Source organism: Dermacentor albipictus, chromosome 1, assembly GCF_038994185.2.
Source record: "Dermacentor albipictus isolate Rhodes 1998 colony chromosome 1, USDA_Dalb.pri_finalv2, whole genome shotgun sequence".
NCBI classification, from domain to species: Eukaryota; Metazoa; Arthropoda; class Arachnida; order Ixodida; family Ixodidae; genus Dermacentor; species Dermacentor albipictus.
Window position 1 is genome coordinate 308089343 of NC_091821.1, and position 20153 is coordinate 308109495.

The 20153-nt window shown below is 45.5% G+C and overlaps 1 protein-coding gene across 3 annotated transcripts in view; it reads right to left on the reverse strand.

Moving 5' to 3' along the window:
* Positions 1-20153, reverse strand: part of LOC135907064 (diacylglycerol kinase delta) — a 472455-nt gene that overhangs the window by 104798 nt on the left and 347504 nt on the right. For all 3 annotated transcript variants that reach the window (XM_070531531.1, XM_070531532.1, XM_070531533.1), the window contains exons 8-12: positions 19973-20101; positions 14849-15010; positions 10885-11042; positions 8319-8567; positions 467-527 (exon numbers count right to left, since the gene is read on the reverse strand). In XM_070531531.1, coding sequence (XP_070387632.1) covers positions 467-527; positions 8319-8567; positions 10885-11042; positions 14849-15010; positions 19973-20101 — 759 coding nt within the window. The remainder of the gene's footprint in view (positions 1-466; positions 528-8318; positions 8568-10884; positions 11043-14848; positions 15011-19972; positions 20102-20153) is intronic.

The following is a 20153-nucleotide window of genomic DNA, read 5'->3' on the forward strand; positions in this document are numbered from 1 at the left end:
TTTAGATGCTTAGTCGATTGGATATTATTCTCCATGAGCTGCAAGAAAATGCTTTTTCCACAACTATCCAATCAACCAAGTTCTTTTCCAACTCCACTCAACTTTTCCAGCCTGTTTCCTAAAGTCACCACTTTATCTAATACCATGCAGCCATAAACAAGATACACATAAGCAAATTATTTATTTGCAATGAGCATAATGCTCATAAGCCAGACAAGGTGGCAATGTGCAACCAAAATGTAGCTTCCCTACTGCGGGTAAAAAGCACCGCATAAAGGTAAAGGTGGACGAACTGCACCGAAGTCACTGAATGAATAAACGATTGCTAGTTGAAAAGAAAAGAAGAATGCAAGTGGTGCTGACAATTTCAAACTTTAAAAAACTTGTGAGAATATTTTTGCAAAAAAGTTCCTTAAGTAAATCTCAGAAATACTCTCAATAATAATACAAGAAAATGTAAACATACTGGCATGGAAATCTTTCTGGAAGGCAGTGGCATGGTCCCTTCGTAAGTCATTATGCTCCACCTAGACAAAAACCAAGCTTATGGTCATATGCAGCACATTACACAGTAATTAAATTCACCAGTATTAATTAACTCTGCTTCTTCAGGTTAGAAGAAGGAAAAAGCTTGGAAAAAAATCAGATTTTAATTGCCTCTAAGAAACTTACCACTGCTCATGTTAGAATCATCTGCCATAAACAAGCATTGAAGGCATGAAGGCAGGCCTCATTGCAGAATGACCAGTTGCCTATACATTCTTTATTACACCTTGAACCTACACAGATATATAAATTTTGACGTGCCTTCAGTTACCACACAGAGAAAATAGCTCTTTGGAGCTGCTTATAATCAGAGCTTGCTTTGGCACAGTGTCAGACCTCGGTCCACGCATGCTCAAAGTTTGTACCATTGCTATCATCTTCTCGGTTGTCAAAATTCAAGTATATATTCCAGAACTCATTGGAACTGCTTTACACATCACATAGAATGTCTAAAGAACTTCATCAGCTTGCATATTTCCACCGTCTCCTCTCACGATGTGGGGGGGGGGGTGAATTTAATAAAGTGTCATATCAGTCAGGGTGGTACAGCTCACCACTGTTTCGGCTCATTATGTTGAAGTCTGGAAGAAGTTCGTTACTTCCAGGAAATGAAGGGCCTGTAGATGACATATGACTAAATGCCTTTTTGTTTTGTAGTGGCACTCTATTTCCTTAGATGCCTTAAAGCTATGAAACTTTAGTAAACATCATCATATTGCGAGAGGTACTGGGATCGATACCCAGCACCTTCACCAGATATGTTACATAGGAAGTCACAGATGAAAAGATATACAAGTATATTTACAAGAAGATACGCCGTGCTTGGCCAAAAGGCAACAGCCCGCGCTAGCCTCTCATCATCCTCGTCGTTTTTACACTACTCGCCTCTTCGTGATCGCAAATACTGTTCCGCAGCAATATGTAATCTGACAAATTTGTGTTGATGAGCTCGGCTAGTCAACCATACAGAAAGCATTACCGTATTTACTCGCATAATGATCGCACTTTTTTGTCAAAAAGGTGACGCAAATTCAGGGGTGTGATTATTAGGCGGGTTAAATTTTTTGCGAAAAGAAAACATTTTTTTTTTTCATCCCGCATTTGCTGCGGGATGACAACAGGTCAACAAATCAACGGCTGCCGCTGTAACAGTGCGGGACACGAAAACAAAAATGGCGGCCGGCGGAGCAAACCGAATGCGCCGACAGACAGACAGACAATGAACTTTATTTGATCCTGAGGAGCTTCAGCGGAGGCCCCTATCGGGGACCCACGAAAGCCGCTGGCCGCGTCCAAGTCGGGGCAGGAATACCGTGATGTTCCGCCCTTTCTCGGGCCCTCTGGATTGCCTCTAGTTGTGTCTGGAGCGATGGGCTCCAGAGTGCCTCTTCCCAGTCGGCTTCGCTGGATAGAGGGCCGTTAGGTAACGCGGGGCATTGCCAGAGCATGTGCGCTAAGGAACAATAGATCTCATTACAGTCTGGACAGCTCGAATCGACATCTGTGTAGATATGGCTGAGAAAGCCCAGCAAGGGGAATGAGCCCGTCTGGAGCATTCTAAGTGAAACTGACTGAGACCTGTCTAACTTCGGGTGAGGAGGAGGATAGGCCCTTCTACTAAGCCGATAGTGAGATGTTATCTCGTGAAAAGTAAGGAGCGGATCGTTCTGCTGGATTTCATCCTGTTCCCATAAGGCCTCCATGCCACCGCCACGCGTTAGATCTCGCGGACGGTCATAGGCAAGCTCGTTCAGTTTAGGTATGTTCTGATGAACGTCCGCACCCATATGGGCGGGAAACCAAGAGATGAAGTGAGTGCCAGGGTTTGTTCTCTTTTCCAGAATGGAGGCAGCCTCTTGGGCTAGGTTACCCGATTCGAAAGCTTTGATGGCCTCTCGTGAGTCGGTGAAAACGGTGCGCGAGGGGTCGGTCATGGCCAGGGCTATGGCGACCTGTTCCGTGACTCCGCTCGAAGCAAACCTAACCGAGGCCGAGGAGCGTAATTCTCCTTTGCCGTCAATGATTGCCAACGCGAACATGCTGTAGTTGCCATACTGAGCCGTGTCGACAAAGACAGTCGAATCTTAATTCTCGCTGGCCTTCTGTAAAATCGCCCGTGCTCGGGCTTTTCGCCTCCCTACATTGTATTGCGGCTGCATATTCCGAGGGAATGGGCTGACCACAAAGGTTGCCCGCGCCTCCCTGGATAAGGTGATTTTCCGTTCATTGAGTATTCTTGGAGCCATGCAGGCCTCGTCTAGGATGCGTCTCCCTGCCCTGGTTGACGAGAGCCTGACTACCTGAGCGTTGACCTGCGCTTCGATCACTTCATTAATGTCGTTGTGCATACCGAGTTTGCTTAACCTCTCCGAGCAAGTGGTTACTGGTAACCCCAGTACCTTTTTGATGCTCTTGCGAATGAGAATGTTAAGCTTATTCTTTTCGGTTTTGGTCCAGTTAAGGGCCGAGGCTACATAGTTGATGTGGCTCATTAGGAAAGCATGATGGATCCTGAGGAGGTTGTCTTCACCTAGTCCCTTCTTTCGTCCGGATACTCTAGCAACTAGTCTCAGCATGCTCTCGGTTTTCACGGTGATGCGCGTGAGCGTTTTGGTGTTACATCTACGCGCGTCAATCAGTAATCCTAGGATTCGGATAGATTCGACTTGAGGAATGGGCTGCCCGTTTCTTGCAAAGAGGGATATGGGAAGTTGGTTTAGGGGGGTGGGCCCCCTAACACCTTGCCTGGCCGGCCTGTAAAGTAACAATTCAGATTTGTTTGGGGATAGTTGGAGGCCTGTGTCTTCCAGGTAGGACTCTGTTGCGTCTAGGGCTGATTGTAGCGAGTGCTCTACCTCTGCGAGTGATCCTCCGGGGCACCTAATCGTGATATCATCTGCGTATAGCGAGTGGCTTATATTAGGAAGGGATCTGAGCCTTTCCGACAAGCCCTTCATGACTGTGTTGAACAGTAAGGGGGAGATGACTGCTTCTTGGGGAGTGCCTCTGGCCCCTAGTGCGAACTCATCTGACTTGAGTTGCGCAATCCTGATGGTGGCTGTTCTGTTCATGAGGAATGATCTAACAAAAGCCTGAAACCTTGCTCCCAGACCTAGGCTGGCCGTGGCCTGCAGGAAAAATCGATGAGATACAGTATCAAAAGCCTTGGTCAGGCCAAGGGCTAAGATGCCCCTAACATCCCTAGTGCTGTTATCGAAAATGTGCTTCTTAAGGAGTAGCATTACATCCTGTGTGGAAAGGCCGGGCCTGAAGCCGACCATGTTGTGCGGGAACAATTCGTTGCGTTCTATGTAATCCAATATCCTGTGCAGGATCACATGCTCCGCTACCTTGCCTACGCAAGGGGTTAGCGATATTGGCCTTAGGTTGTCAAGGTTTAGGGGCTTACCCGGTTTCGGGATAAGCACAACCGAGGCCGCTTTCCACTCGTCCAGGACGCACCCGTTCTCTCAAGTTTTGTTGACCTCTTTCGTTAGCAGCTCAATTGATCTGTCATCCAAGTTCCTTAGCAGTCTGTTTGAGATGCCGTCCGGACCTGAGGCCGACCTGCTATTTAAGTTGTGAAGTACTGCTTTGATTTCGGACTCCGTGAAGGGGTCATCGAGCTTCTTTACCGTGTAGGATTCAATGTTGGGATATTCCTCTGAGTGTGCTGCACCTAGCAGGAGATATCTATTGGCTACCTCGTCTAAGAGCATTTGTTCTGTTCCTCCTTCTTGTTTGTGCCTGTGAATGAGGCGGCACAATGTCTGTCTTTGATTGCTTTTGGTTTGCGTGTCATCTAGCATGTGTTTAAGGAGATTCCATTTTCCGCCTGTGCGCATGCGCCCATCGACTGCTGAACAGATTTCATCCCATTGTAGCCTAGCTAAGTCGGTGCAGTACTGTTCAATCTCCTGTTAAGTGCGGCAACCCTCATTCGCAACCTCCGGTTAAGCCTTTGTGTTTTCTATTGCCTCAAAATAGAGGCTTTAGCTTCCAAGAGATGTGCGAGGTGCGGGTCCATCCTGGAAACCTCGAGCTCGGTTTGAATAGTTTTTGTAGCCTTTTCAACATCTGCTCTGAGTGTCTAGACGAGTTCGCTGAAGCTGGCGTATTCGCCCGTGTCCTCCTTTCTGAGCTTACAGAAAGCATCCTAGTCCGTCACTTTAAATTCCCTGGCCTGGGGGGCTCTGACCTGAAGGGTAACACTAATGATGAAGTGATCGCTGCCCAGGTTTTCTTGTTTGTTATCCCATGTTGTTTGCTCTACATTTCTGATAAGGGCAAGATCGGGGGTTGTGTCTCTAGCCACCGACGTGCCCAGTCTCGTGGGGGAACGGGGATCGGTGATGACTGTTAGCGCTAGGTCATCGACGGCCCGCGCTAGATTTGTGCCCTTAGCTGTCTGCCTGATGTACCCCCATGCGTTGTGTGGGGCGTTGAAGTCTCCCGCAATTACTAACGGTGACTCTCAAGCGAGCGAAGCCGCCTTCATAAACAAGGAGTGGAAAGACTGTCTCTGATCGGATGGTGGGCTGTAAACATTGAGGATGAACACGCTTTGTTTAAGCCAGCTGTTGGGGATTACCTCAACCAAAAGCACCTCCATTCTGCCGCGATCTGGCTGAATGTCATGTTCAATGTATGCGAGCTTTTTGCTCAATAGCGTAGCTATACCTCTCTTGGACTCCCCCCTTGCCGCCACCAATTTGTAGCCTGCGAGGGTGGGTGTAACACACAGTGTGTCCTGTAGCAAAATTACTTGCGGCCTTTTGGCCTCAACTGTAATGTACTGTTGCAGCGGAGTCTTGCACCTTTGAAAGCTAGCACAATTCCACTGCCAAATTACTAGATCCTTTTGAGTGCCCACCATTTTGCTAGTTTAGATTTTGATGACCCTTCGGGGCCGTCCCAGTACCGTCATTAGCTGCAGCTTGCCTATGAAAACTTTGAATTGGCCTTTATCACCATCTTGCTTTCAACTGATACTACTTTATTCTCTATAGCTCCTACTTTACTCTCAAGTGCTCCCATGCACTGCGCGAGCTGGTTAATACTTGCCTGACTTTCTTTGGAAATCCTAAGTAACTCTTGGAGCATTTTGTTCTGCGAGCTTTCTGCCCGACCATCCCCGACTCGCTTATCTCCGAGTCGTCCTCAAGTGGAGGGGGGGCCTGCGCATGCGCCGAATGCGATTTTTTTTCTTCTCATGAGTATATCACGGGCATTGAAACAATTTCTTCCATATCAGTAATGAATAATATTGTTACTATCGACAAGTTTGTGGCAATAATGTAGCCATGACCACTTTGAAGGGACAGAAACAGAGATGGGCGCTCTTTGACAGAAACCCATGGTGGGCACGCGGGGGAAACTGCGGCATTTGTCTTCACGACTATCTAAATATGGCACGCTTCTGTAATGGGTGGGTGAATATCTCAGCTGTGTTACAAGCGTCGGCGTATGAATAGTGTACACTTCTAAAGTATCAGTGTCAACGTGGCCACTACCGTTGCCGCTCGCAATTTGTTGGATGCCCACGAGTGCAGACAAGAATCAAAGGGCGCCTTTTTTGTTGTTGTTGACCACAACCATTATAAAGCCTACAAATAATAAAATCAAGGCAAGTTTGGTTGTAGTTTCTTTTTTTTTTCATGAAAGTGTGGAAAGTGATGAAAGGAATGAAATGGGTCATCTGATGCAGATGTTCGGTGCGTGCAGTTCGCATAGCATTCGACTGCATTTGACAGATAGTAAGCGCGATCGTCATTAGCTAGACTTGGCACACGAAATATCACTGTGGCAAGTTCAGGGTGCGATCATTACGTGAGAAGGGAAAAAATCTAATTTTGATGACGAAATTCATGGATATGATCATTACGCGAGTGAGACCCTTATGCAAGTAAATACGGTAATCATGTTGGTCTACATAACATACAACAAAGGAGAAAACTAGTGCTAAGTATATAGGACATGTTACAGTTAAACCTCGGTATAACGAAGCCGGTAAAATCAGAAATTTGCTTCATTATAACGAAATTCAACCTTTTATGCAAATAAGTACAGTCGCCGATCGATTTTTCTTACATGAAAAGAGGCTGCAGAGTTTACCGAATTATCGAACAATTGAAAAAAAAAACTAATTTCAATGAGAAAACAATTCATGTTGATAAATTGTGTAATTGACGACGAATGATACGGTTTCATGCGACATAACGTCGATGACATTTTCACATTGGCAGTACGAATTAGGCGAAATGCTTTCGCTTACACTAATAGTCCGCGGCTGATAGCATTGCCTGCACTGGGACGACGCTATCAGGAAAAACGTCGGCAGTGGGGAGCAAATGGTTTGTCTGCCTCTCACTCCAACACATCACCGAAACTTGAGATTACGCAACCTCCAGTACTCAACACGCGGGAAGACAGTTTACATGGTGCCACGCCGCCTTGGCATGCCCACTCTTTGCACACGTGGCAGACTACCTCTAAAGCAGGGCGCGTGGCTGTGTAGCCTCTCACCCTCGCACACTTTCATTCGCACCTAAAGCACACCGTGCGTGGGGCTCGATAGGATCTTATCACGCTTAGACTTCATACAGAACATGATGCAGCTCCACTTCGGTGGTTGCTCCTTTTGCACTGCGTGCAATTTGAGAGATGTATTTACAAGCAGCCGCTTGTAAATCAATCATTCAGCCATGCGCGTCCGTGGAAGTTTCCATTTATCGTCTCGGTATTCCCTTGCGGTAGCAGTGAAATTTAGTTATATAGAAATCGCACACAAACACTTTGTTATATTGCAGTTTTAAATACATGATGTCCTATGGACAAGACGTAATGAAAAGTTAAATACTTTGTTATAATGAGAATTTCATTATATTGAAGTTCATTATATCATGGTTTAACTGTATTGCAATAATGCAAAAGATCTACGTGGCATATAAAACAGCAGAAAAGCGAAGTCCTGACGGCTGATGGCTTTTGGGATATGAAAACATACGCAAGTGCCATTCTGATACAGACAAAATATCTTGGTGCTTGAGCATCTTTGAGCTAAAACCAAATTGTTCTGTACTTTCAGCCCTCCCTATGAAGTTTCTATGACACAAAAATGTTCAGTCCAACATTCTTTGTCTGAATTGCGCAGTCGTAGCTGCAACAAGACACTCTCTCGAGTTCCAGCTAAGTACCCATCTTAAAGGAGTCGAGCAGTAGATTCTTTTCTGGCAAAGATATTCACAGCATGTGAATACAAATACCCATCACAAAAACAAAACTGAAATGTTAACATTACTAAATCTTTTGTGGTCGGCGTCTGTCTTCACATTTTTTTATGTCTTGTCCAGACCCAGGGTTTTATAATACTCTCGATTTCAGATTGCCAGTATGATGACAAGAGCTGAGCTGTGCTCCAAGACACCTATGATAAGGCTTCAAGTCATGTCTCATTGAAAAATTGAATGTGTGTGTTTTTACGCTACAAAGCCATCTTGTTATGAAAGGTGCTATAGTGAGGGGAGCTACGTATTAATTCTGGTGACTTGAGGTTCTTATATGTCCTGGGTACATGAGCCTTTTTCGATTATGTCCCCTGCATAATGCAGTGGCTGCAGCCAGAGATTCAAGCCTGTTACCTCATGCTAGATGTGTCTTATGGCCCAGCTGATGCCACATGCAGCACCGGCTTGATGAAATGAAGTGGTATCATTTGCACTATAGATCGGTGTGGTATGCCCAGCCGTCAGTACTGCAGGCTTAGAACTCACCGGTCGAGGAGCCGTGGGGCTGCACGGGTGTACTTCTCGAGCAGCTGCGGTAACTGTGCATCGTCATCACAGACCGATCCCCATCCCAGCACACGTGCCAGGTCGTTTCCCGTACCCAGTGGCAGCACGCCCGTCTGGCATTGCCGGTGCAGTGACAGCCGGTCCATCTCACTCAGCACCCAGCTCACGCTGCCGTCTCCCGCACACACAAGCACCCGCAGGGGCACAAATGCCCGAAACATGCGCAGCCTGCAACCACATGTGACTGCATTGGCGGTGCTTTGTGAAGCAATGACACTGCAAGGTCTGACATCAACTGCAAATAATTTGAATGACAGCGTTTGATGTACAGTGGAACCTCATTCATACGTTTTGGAAGGAACCATGAGAAAAAACGTACTAACCAGGAAAACGTACGATCCGACGCAACTAAAGAAATTTGACAAGACTCAACTATTGTTGACATCTACGTAATGCAAAGCGTCACGCGGATCATTGCCGCTCGAGCCGCCGATGCACGTCGAGCTGATGGTGCTCCGGCGGCCTGAGCCGCATTTTGTTCTTTTCCTATTGCGTGGTGTTTTAACAGGGTGACGGGAAACCGAAACGAAATTGGGCTGATGGGTGGTGCCAGATTCTGCCGAAGCAAAATGTGATGCCCACATCGTGCTGCCTGCAGCAAGGAACAATGGCCTGTTTAGATTACTGCCTACTAAAAGCGTGCAGTACGTACACTACCAATGGCACTATGCATCACACGCTGTAAAACAGACAGGTGAAGATGCTAATCGCAATAGGTTTGGCAGCGATAGCTGTGAATGTGACATGCGATGACCCGGGCGGAGATTTGCTGGTACTGGAATAAGAAACTGTGCGTGCCGTCGTCTTCACGTGAGACGGGCGGGAGAGCATTGCGGTGAAGCTGCTGTGGCGGGCAGATAGACTGCTCTCGATAGCGCGCGCCTCGTGTTTTTTCTTTTTTACATATGGGATCTAGCGGTCAGAAAACCTATAATGCGACCACAGTTTGGCAAGGTACTGAACGTTGGTGCAAAAAAATCATTTGTTACGAGAACATATGAACCCATAAAATATGACTAAGCGCAATTAGCTCTATTGGGTCATTTTTTGTGTTCTTGATTGCGAAATAGGCGCCAGGAAAATGTATATACATAACAGGAACACATCAACAAGGTTCTGCTGGATTATTATTCGTCTACCAAACGGCTTATATGTACTCAGACTATAGGAACACTAAAATCAAGCCCAGAGCAATGATCTGTTGCAATGAACAGGTCAGAACTTTTTTGGTACAGTTCCTTTACACATAGAGCCTTTTCTTTCTTTCCTTTCTTTCTTTCTTTACTTTAAGAATCTGCCACAAGGCATATGGGAAATAAACTAAAATAAAAGCTTATAACTCTGCATCATGCAGGAACTGCAGCAATGTCTCTGCAAACAGGAGAGTGCACTATTGAGTCAAAACATTTGGTTTCTGATCTGAGGACCACATGGCGAGTCAGGCAGTGATATTGTGTGTGTCACATAAGGTTTGTTTGACTCCAAAAAAAAGGTGCACGGTACCACAAACAAAAAGGTGCAGAGGTGCCAGTTATGGTGGGCCAGGCTGAACCCACTCGCTGCAAGGTTCAAGGGTGCACTGCATCGCGGCGGCACCTTGCCTTGCACCCCATTCAATCAAGCGCGGGAGTGCAGGGTGCATCGCTGCACCTTGGCGAATCCACTGCTTAGGTGCAGTGCACTGTGAATAGGTGCAGAAGGTGCAGAGAAACTTGGCTGAATCAAATAGACCCATAGGTAAGCAGGTTGGATCAGAATGACAACCAAGCACGGTGCAAGCCTGACCATGCATCTGCTTACAGCCACACTTAAAGCCCCATGCTTTACTCGAGCCTCCTTATAATAGTGTTTTACTTCAGTGCTGTTTATACTTGAGCACTGCAGCAAAGTTTGAGGCTATACAAAACTTTTGTGAACAAAACAGATGAGGCAGTGTTGTTAGATCAGGAGTCTCAAGGGTGCAGTAGTGCAAACGGCCTGCAAAGCTTGATGAGCCACAGCTTTCTAAGCCTCCATCATGTGATTTGACAGCCTTGGTTCTTCTCCTGGGGACTTATTCTTGGACAAAGGCATAGTATGTGAGTTTGATTCAGCTATGTGGGATGCATTTGATATATTCACGATAAGTCACCTAATTCTTTCTATTGCCCCGTACACACACCCCTGCTTCCCACTTGTCTTGATACGTGTGACACATTCACATGATCCCTTGTGTTACTCCTGTACTGCACTGCACCTTCACTGCTCTGTTTGTGGGTTTCGTCTGCTATTTGCTAATTATCACTCATTAAAACACTCTGTACACATAATCAGACAGTCTCTGCACAAACTTGTCATCCCCTGCGCATTAGTTCCATCTCTTTATCTACACCCATTTACCTCCAGCGTATATATATGTTCGAGCATGATATTATAGAGATAGCCTGGTTCAGAGTTCAAAACTGCTTAGTGCAGTAAAAGTGTTTATATTGTATTTTCTGTGTACCCAAGGCTGGGACCTCCATTCATGAGGTCGAAGACTTGAGCTGGATTGAGAAGCTGCTTGAAGCGTCGGATGAACCGGACTCCTTGGTTGTCACCAGACTTGGAGTTGACAAATACCAGCAAGGGTGTACTGCCTGGCAGGCCCCGCTGAGATGGATCCTGGTAAACAATGCATGTATTAGGAGCACTGAAAAACACTGCAGTTAGGCAGGCTACAACATATACACAACTTTTATTATGGAACTCGCTACCATTTGCTTTAATATTAACAACACTACATTCATTTATTACAGAATTCAATGTTTTTTTTTTAACCAACCAAGCCTTACAAGACATTTTTTTATATGCCGCATAATGCATGCGTTTGCATTTTTATTGGTTAATACTGAAGTTTATATCATGCTTAATAATCATGTAAGCGGATTTTCTGTTCAATCTGTTCATGTTTCCATACGTTGCTTAATGTATTTAATTTGTGTTCTACTGTTTTCATAATTGCTGCTTTTCTAATTTGTTTTTATAGTTGTATTTATTACTGTCACTGTGTTAACTAAGTTTACTTTTCCTTTCGTATATATCATATACAGGAGGTCCCAATTCAGTCTCCAACTCCGGGACCTCCTCCTGTATATTACATGTTGTAATAACTTCGTATGTAGCAATAAAATTTTATTTTCATTCTGAACTGCCTTTATTAGGAGTCGGTAGAAGCTCCTAAGCATACTGTAAGCAAGCATGGCAAACCTTGATTTTTACAGATGACAACATACAGCTGTTCCCTGTGACTGTGTTTCAGTGTTGTTAACCATGAAGCCTGCTATTTTGCAATAAACACACCAGTACAATTAAAGCCCAGCTGTCCATGGCAGCTGACTAGTGCAAGGTGCAGTTGTGGCTCCATCTGCAATCTTAGCTGGGAACAACATGATGCAATCACCCTTTTTGTTGCTAGCGTAGTACAGGACATGGGTTGCTAAACTGATGAAATGTTTAGTTCTATAAATGCAAGTCAATATTATGCAGTCAAGCTATCACCTTGCCACCCTATCTGCACGGTACCACAAAATTTAAGATTTCACATTGCTACAGTCAACTATACTTATCTATCATTAAATTGGCATTCAACTAACTCTTTCATGTGAAAGGACAGTGAGTGGGCAAGGAAGAGTGGCAGGCATACGGACGCTTTACGCCTCGTTCTGCTTCCTTCTTCTGCAGATCTTGACTGTTCTGGGCACATGTTCATCTGTCACTGCCTGGCATCATGCCACCACTACCATTTCGTCACCGTGGTTTACTGCGCCTCCTTCCAACAAGACCATCGACACGTCACGAAGCAGGCCACCAGGCGGCTGCACCGTTCTGGCCGCTCATGTTTACACAGCCGCATATCCGACAATCTGGCCAAACTGCCCCTGTTTGCAGGAATAGCAGACACGCTAAAAGTCTCTGTTGTCAGCTCTATCCCAGGTTAAAGCCAATCAGCAGCAATTAGAAAAAACATTTTTTGATTTGGCTACCAGACTATCCACTGTTGAGTCTCTGGTTGATTCATTAGGCACGCAAGAAAATGCAGATGACCTTAGTAGCACTGTAACTGAGGCTGTACATGAAGAATCGTCCGCCATAAATGCACAATAAGATGACGTCAAGGACGGATCACGGTGGGAAAATCTCTTTCAGCATAAAAGACAGCAGTGACAAAAACTGGTCCCAGTCAGAAAACCATGCTTGGGATATTCTTCATGATGTTCTAAACCTTTTAATACTTGATGAAAGCATATGCCGTGTTTGCAGGTTAGGCTCGTACACGGAAGAGAAATTTAAGCAGACCAGTTGTTGTTGGCTCCTGCTTTCACCTTGTTCTTGTTTTGCTCATCGTCTTGAATTTCCATCCCACGCCCTCCCCGTGTTTTCCCTGTATACATATCTTGGCATTCATATAACCAATAATCTCTCACAGAAAATGAATGCTGACCTCATATCTAATAACGCTAATTGCATGCTTGGATTCCTTTGCAGTCATTTTTTGTCTGCCACCGTGCTTGCAAAACTTCCATCTTTATAAAGCTCTAACAAGGCCCAAACTAGAATATGCACACACAGTTTAGGACTCCAGTTATTTCATGCTATCACAGGCTATTGAACTTATACAGAACCATGCCACCAGCTTTATTCTGTCTAACTACTCAAGAACTGCAAGTGTGTCTTCTATGAAAATTATTCTTATGGCGCATTCACACCGAAGGCGGGGCGGGCAAAGCGGGCAGGCGGAAAGCGGAAAGCGGCGAAAACCTCCTCGCCGAGCGGGCAAAGCAGGCGGAAAACGCGGCGGGCAGCCTGATCGCTCTCGGACCGATTTTTTCCGCCCCGCCGGAGCTTCCCGCTTTCCCGCAGCCAACCAGGGCTCGAGGAGACAAGCCGACTCAAAAGGCATCCACCGAGACAGCTGAATTTTGCGCTGCACTTTTGATCGACACCTTGTTGCGCGATGCTATGTGACAAGAGACACGACGTACTCAAGGACACTGAATACAATCATCAAAGCACTAGCATGACCAATTCGCTCTCGTTCTTGCAAGGCGGGGCGGACCCACCAGCGGTGTTGGCGGGCGGTCTTCGAGCTTTCTGCTGCTCGTCTTGAAAAGCTCCTGAAGTGGCGGCGAGTAGAATGCCAACTATTTCGTCTTCTTCGTCCGAGCTGCTTCACAAGTGGTTAGCAAGCGCGAGCGGTTGTCCAGACGACGGTGGTGCGGTGACGACGCTCACGCACGCGCGTTGAGGACGGGCGACTGGTGCCAAGAGATGGCGACACGTGTGCCACGAAAACGCCGGATGCTCCGCCCTCGCTGCCACGCGGGCCGCCAGGCAAGCCGTCCGGTCTGAACAGGCGCGCGCGCTCACCGCCTCGCCGCGTTGAAAATCCGCTTGGCCGCTTAGCCGCTCCGCTTTCGGTGTGAATGTGCCCTTAATCTTCCCAACCTTGTTCTCCACCGCAAGTACTTTAGGCTTTGTCTGTTTCATAAAATTTACAATAACATCACTCTCATCCTCATCATCATCAGCCTGGTTACGCCCACTGCAGAGCAAAGGCCTCTCCCATACTTCTCCAACTACCCCGGTCATGTACTAATTGTGGCCATGTCGTCCCTGCAAACTTCTTAATCTCATCCACCCACCTAACCTTCTGCCGCCCCCTGCTACGCTTCCCTTCCCTTGGAATCCAGTCCGTAACCCTTAATGACCATCAGTTATCTTCCCTCCTCATTACGTGTCCTTCCCATGCCCATTTCTTTTTCTTGATTTCAACTAAGATGTCATTAACTCACTTTTGTTCCCTCACCCAATCTGCTCTTTTCTTATCCCTTAATGTTACACCCATCATTCTTCTTTCCATAGCTCGTTGTGTCGTCCTCAATTTAAGTAGAACCCTTTTCGTAAGCCTGCAGGTTTCTGCCCCGTAGGTGAGTACTGGTAAGACACAGCTATTATAAACTTTTCTCTAGAGGGATAATGGCAACCAGCTGTTTATGATCTCAGAATGCCTGCCAAACTCACCCCAGCCCATTCTTATTCTTCAGGTTATTTCCGTCTAATGATCCGTATCTGCGGTCACTACCTGCCCTAAGTATTATCTCTTATCTCTTATCAATCTTAACTCTTATCAATCAATTGCTTTTTACTCTGTCCTACGTGTCATGCCGCACTGACCATCAGTTTAAGGTAGGGGTTTCGTTATGCCATACCGACACTCGCCCAAATTTGTTTGTCCTTTGCACCTGCAATGAATGGAACCACCTCCCTGCCTCCATCACCACCATAATCAACACTGACAACTTCAAGAAGTGTGCCTAAGATTTTGTATGCTCCTCCTGTCTGTAATGCCCTCGGGTCTTCAGAGTATAAAAATGAATGAATGAATGAATGAATGAATGAGTGTGCAATCTTTAAAAAACTTTCCTTACTGTGGCTGCTCCCATGCTGCCCCGACGAGTGGGCACCACTGCTTCCCACGGCTCATCAGACCCAGCGCCAGTGCTGTATAGTGCCGTTGGGGGAATCACCGAAGCCCTACAGACACCGAGAGGGCACTGCACGGGGCATTGGGACCTGCAGGCTGAATGCACCTGCAGTGCACATGGGTCACAACAACGCAGAATGTGATACCAAGGTGTAAACCGGAACGCATATGACAAATAAAATTTACAGTCACTTCAGCATACGCTAAAGAGGATGAAGGCGAAAGCCTGTGTACTCACAAGACATTCATTACCTTACTTGAAATTCTCATTCGAATGTGTTGTTACTTCCTATTACTTGTTTTCTCCTATCAAAGGTTGTGCATTCGAGTGCCTTAGTTAACTCTACCTTAAATGCCTGTGCCTTAATTACCTGTGCCCTAATTAACACCACTGGTCAAGGATACCGCTGGTGAATTTTTCGTCTCATGAGCCATTTAAAGCTTTCGCCTTAACAGATAAGCATGACTATGTGTGCCATGGTTGTGCATTAAGGTTGTTCATTTTGCCTTGGTTTGCAGAGCAGTTATGAGCTAGAAAACAAGCTGATCATGTTCAGTGATATGTTAGTCAATCATTGGTTTAAGCAAACCACAATGTAGAATAAAGACACTAGCAAAGCATACCTGGGACTGAAACTGACTATAGACCGTTTTATCGGCGAGGAGAAACGTAGCCTCGAACCAGCGCACCTCATCGCTCTCCTCCTCGTACTGGTACTGTTTTCTCCCAGCGATGCTTGCAATGGTAGTGGTTTAAATGCAAATTAGTGCAATTCTAACGAGTTCTGTCTGTGATTTCTGCGATGTCAGATGACTCAAGGTCGCTGGGCTATCACTCTGCTGTATTCGGCTGCAAAAATAACTTTTGGTAGCAAGTGCAAAGTGCATCTTCCGCTGCAGCGACTTCATGGACACCGCCGTTGCGATAGCAGAGAAGTGTCTGCTTTGTATTGCCAGCATAAACAAAAAGGACTTGATGCCATAGAGTGCATGCTCGGGATGTTTTGTTCCCAATGAGTGCTCAGCAACAAATTCGGAACTCGGCACCCATGATCAAACTGTGATATGAAACAGAGGCACATATTTGAGTCGAATGAATGATGCGATTCATTGCGAATGAATGATGTTAACTATTTCTTCGTGCATAAACATTAAATTATTCTGCTCAGATGTGTTTTCAGATTATCGCACTTAGAAACCAATGTTCTGGTAGAAGTTGACCGAGGACGTATTATGAAAACAGTATGTGCCAACTAAGAAATGAAGGTGTGTTCTTTTCCATTCTGTAACCAAAGCCATGCTTACAGTGTGCTACGGGCTCTCTCATGCTCACACGGTTTCTCCCATGCTTCTCGATCTCGCCGGCCAAGCTGTCGACGCCGCTAATCACGCCCTTTTTTACTGCAGAAAATAAAGTTGCTGTTGCAAATAGTAGTTCGTTTTTCAGCTCTCTCGAGTAGGCGAAGTGTCCTCGTACGCACAGACACCATTAGAGACCTAAGAGCGCATAGTCTTTCAATGCATCGTGTGCATCTGGTTAATCGTGGCATATTTGCGGCCACTATCATAAGCTCATTTTTCCATGTTAACAGCCCTTTTGATCGAGTTATTTTACAGCTCTTTATTTTGTAACGCTTGATGTCTGGCTACCAGATAAACAAGTTTTAGAAAATTGTACCGCGAAAATTTTAGGATCATGAAAACTTTCAAAACGTGTTTCCTCGGAGCTTTGCAGTTACTTGGATTGGGATGTACGCTGGTGCAGCACACCGCATGACACATGGAGACACCACTGATTGTTGTCGACTGAGTGATACCTTAATAGAGTTCAAGGCTAGACATACAATAATAACACGTTACATGTATAGGTTACATGTCGACAATGTTCAGACTTGACTCTTCTCCTATTTCAATCATGGGCAGAGCTGTGAGAGCACCTCCAGGCCCGTCGCCATTCAAGATTGTGGTTATATCGAAGCTAAAAGCTTAGTGATGACATGCTAAGAAGTTTCCCTATCCAAACTACTTGTTGACACCTCTCGAGAAAGCGCAATAACTTGCCACTTGTCGTCGAGAGCACGTTTGCCGTGCACCCTTCAGCACAGTCCCACATACCAGCATGGTGCCAGATGATAGACAGCGCTGTGATCACAAAATGGCGGCGCTCTCAATAAAATGGTCTACATTTATGTCACAGACGAGTTGTGTGCAAATGAGCAGACAATGCTAGTATTTTGGCAGTGGGAGACACACAGCAAGAAAGTGGCCTGGTGTAGTTAGAATACTATGAAACTATGCAAACTGGCCCAAATCAATATTGCGCTCATAGTGCATCCTCCCATGTAAAAAAATGTTCAGAGTAAGTACAATTAATAACATTGTGAAATACCCGGAGCTGTACAGAATGGTGTTTAGTAGAAAAATGAATGAAAGGGTCCATTTCCATCATGGTGTTCACAACGTAGCACGAGGTACTTTTTCAGGACATTTCTTCAGATTCTTAGCATTGTCCAGGAGATACCAGGAGTTCTTCAGGAGGCACTGGAGCTTTCTCAACGTTTTCAAGTAGTACTGGGGGCTTTTCTGAAGGTAGCATGGGAATCTTGAGGTGTAGAGCCAAGAGCTAATCACTGCTGTTTACACTACAGTTAAACCTCGATATAACAAATTTCAATATAACGGAATTCTCGATATAACAAGGTATTTAACTTTTCACAACCTCTTGTTCATAAACACCATGTATTTAGAACCTCACTATAATAAAGTGTGTTTGTGTGTGATTTCAATATAACGTAATTTCACTTCCTCTGCAAGGGAATGCCGAGATAATAAATGTAAACTTCCACCAACGCAGATGGTCAAATCAGTGAATTACAAGCGGCTGCTTGTAAATGCATCTCTCAAATTGCGCGCGGCATGGCAAGAGCAACCACCAAAGTGGGGCCGCATCATGTTCCGTATGAAGTCCATGTACGATACACTCTTAAAAAAAATTACACGCTTCGGGGCTTACCTTTTCCGACAACAATAATCGTCATCTGTCTTGCCCGTGTTTTTTTCTTTAATGCTGTGAGCCTGGTACTTCACAGTCACGAACGGCTTGCGCATCATCAGTGTGACACAGCATTCTCGACAGAAAAGTAGCGAGCGCCAAATTTTCAAGAAAAGAAACGCAAGCAAGGCAGATGACAATTATTGTTGTGGGACAAATATACAAACCAAAGGGTGCAACCGTTTTAAGAGTGTAAGATCCTATCACACCTCGTGCACTTGTATTGTGCTTTAGGTGTGAGTGAAAGTGTGCAAAGGTGTGACAATAAAGATGGTGACTTCACAGGTTCCGCTTTCCTGCATGAACAAAGAGGAACAGGGGGAGGAGGGCGAGCTCGTGGAAATGTGATCAAGCGCGCGCAAAGGATGTTTTAGTGGGGGGTTAAGTTGACGCGCATCACAATTTCTAGCGCGCGTCTTGGCCATGGCTGCGCATGGCTGTAAGCGCGGCTGAGCGCATACGCAGCCGCGCACCCTGCTTCAGAGGTAATCTGTTGCGTGTGCAAAGAGTGGGTGTGCCAAACGGGCGTGACATCATGTAAGCTATTTTCTCGCACATTTACTGTCAGAGGTTGCGTTATCTCAAGTTTCGGTGACCCGTTGGAGAGAGAGGCCGGCACTTTTGCCGGCACTTTTCATGATAGCGTTGTCCCAGAGCGGGCAACGCTATGAGCCGAAAATTCCGAAACAATTCTGAAAATTCTGTGACACTTTTCCGTGTAAGAAAAATCAATTGGCGACTGTACTTATCCGCATAAAATGTCAAATTTCGATACAACTAAATTTCGATATAACGAAGCAAATTGCCCATTTTACCTACTTTGTTATATAGAGGTTTGACTGTAATTGAGTCGAGGGGATGAAAGAGTCATTAGAGCACCAGACTTTTTTTTACTTGTTGCTCTTGAGAAACAGCAGGCAAAGGGAACGGTCAATAACATGATAAATTCATGCTAGCCTCCATGCTTTACTTTATATGCAAGAATGTCCCAGTGTCTAAAGACCCAGTGTAACTTCTCTTTGCACAAACATGCATGAAGACTGAGTGTAGTCACAGAAGAGTTTGATAGCTAGCAATCAAGTGACCTAAAGTGAAATTTTGCTGGTCTGCACTAGCTTACTCCAACTAAATATCACATGTATTTATTTCTGCACAACTTTAAGGTTATGTGGCCCCATATAACATTGAAACAATCCCTCCCACCAACTCTCAAAGTAGACTGATCAATGGCTTTGTGCTACTGCCAACTTCACTAGTGACCAAATGGCTTCAGACATAGGTAATTCATTTAGGGGCAACCAAAAGAAAAGAGTCCAAAGTAACCAGGGGCTTGCAGTGAATGCCCCCTGCAGGATTAAGGTCCCTGCCAGTGATCTCCAATTATACTTCTCTCTTGTGCCAACTCTACCCTATGCCTAAATATTTCCCAGTCTCAACTGTTACCTTTAATAAATTGCCAGTTATCTGCTCTGTGCAATACATGAACTGTCAACCTTTTTGTTTCTCTTAATCTCGACTACAATACAGATCAGTTACCTGTGCTTGCGCTCTAACGTATGCTGCCCTCTTCCTGTATCCTAAGATTACAATTAATGTCCATCTTTTTTTGCTCCATTGATTGTTATGCAAGTCTCTGGCTCCATTTCAAGTTAGAGCTCCATAACTTAGCACTGGCATAATGATACAGTGATTAGTACAGGCTTTATTTTTGGGGGTATCAGCTGGTTGCCATTAGTGACTTGGCGTTTGCCCCACAGCTCTTACACCCTAACTGCACTGTAATGAGGCAGAATGAGCAATTTGTGTACACTGAGAAAAAGGCAAAGACAAGGCTAAGCTGTTGTGTGACACAACCAGAAGCAAACAGTGACTCACACACAGTGTGCATGCAGAGGTATGATTATGTATCTTCAAATTTGTCTGTGATAAACGCGGAAGAAAATACAGGACAATGACTGCACACGATTAAGCACAAAACTATGCCAGCACTATGAGGAGTTGAGAAAGGCTGCCTACCGTCGCTCTGCACCAAAGACATCGCCAATCCTGAAGCCTGAGAACGCTGCCGCAAGTTTTGTCGCAGACACAGCATTTTGCGCTGACAGGCAGGTTGCCCTCCATCCATTGATGGGGCATGGTCAGGCTCTGGGTGTTGAAACACAGGGTATGAGTGCTTCACACACACTGCAAATAAAAA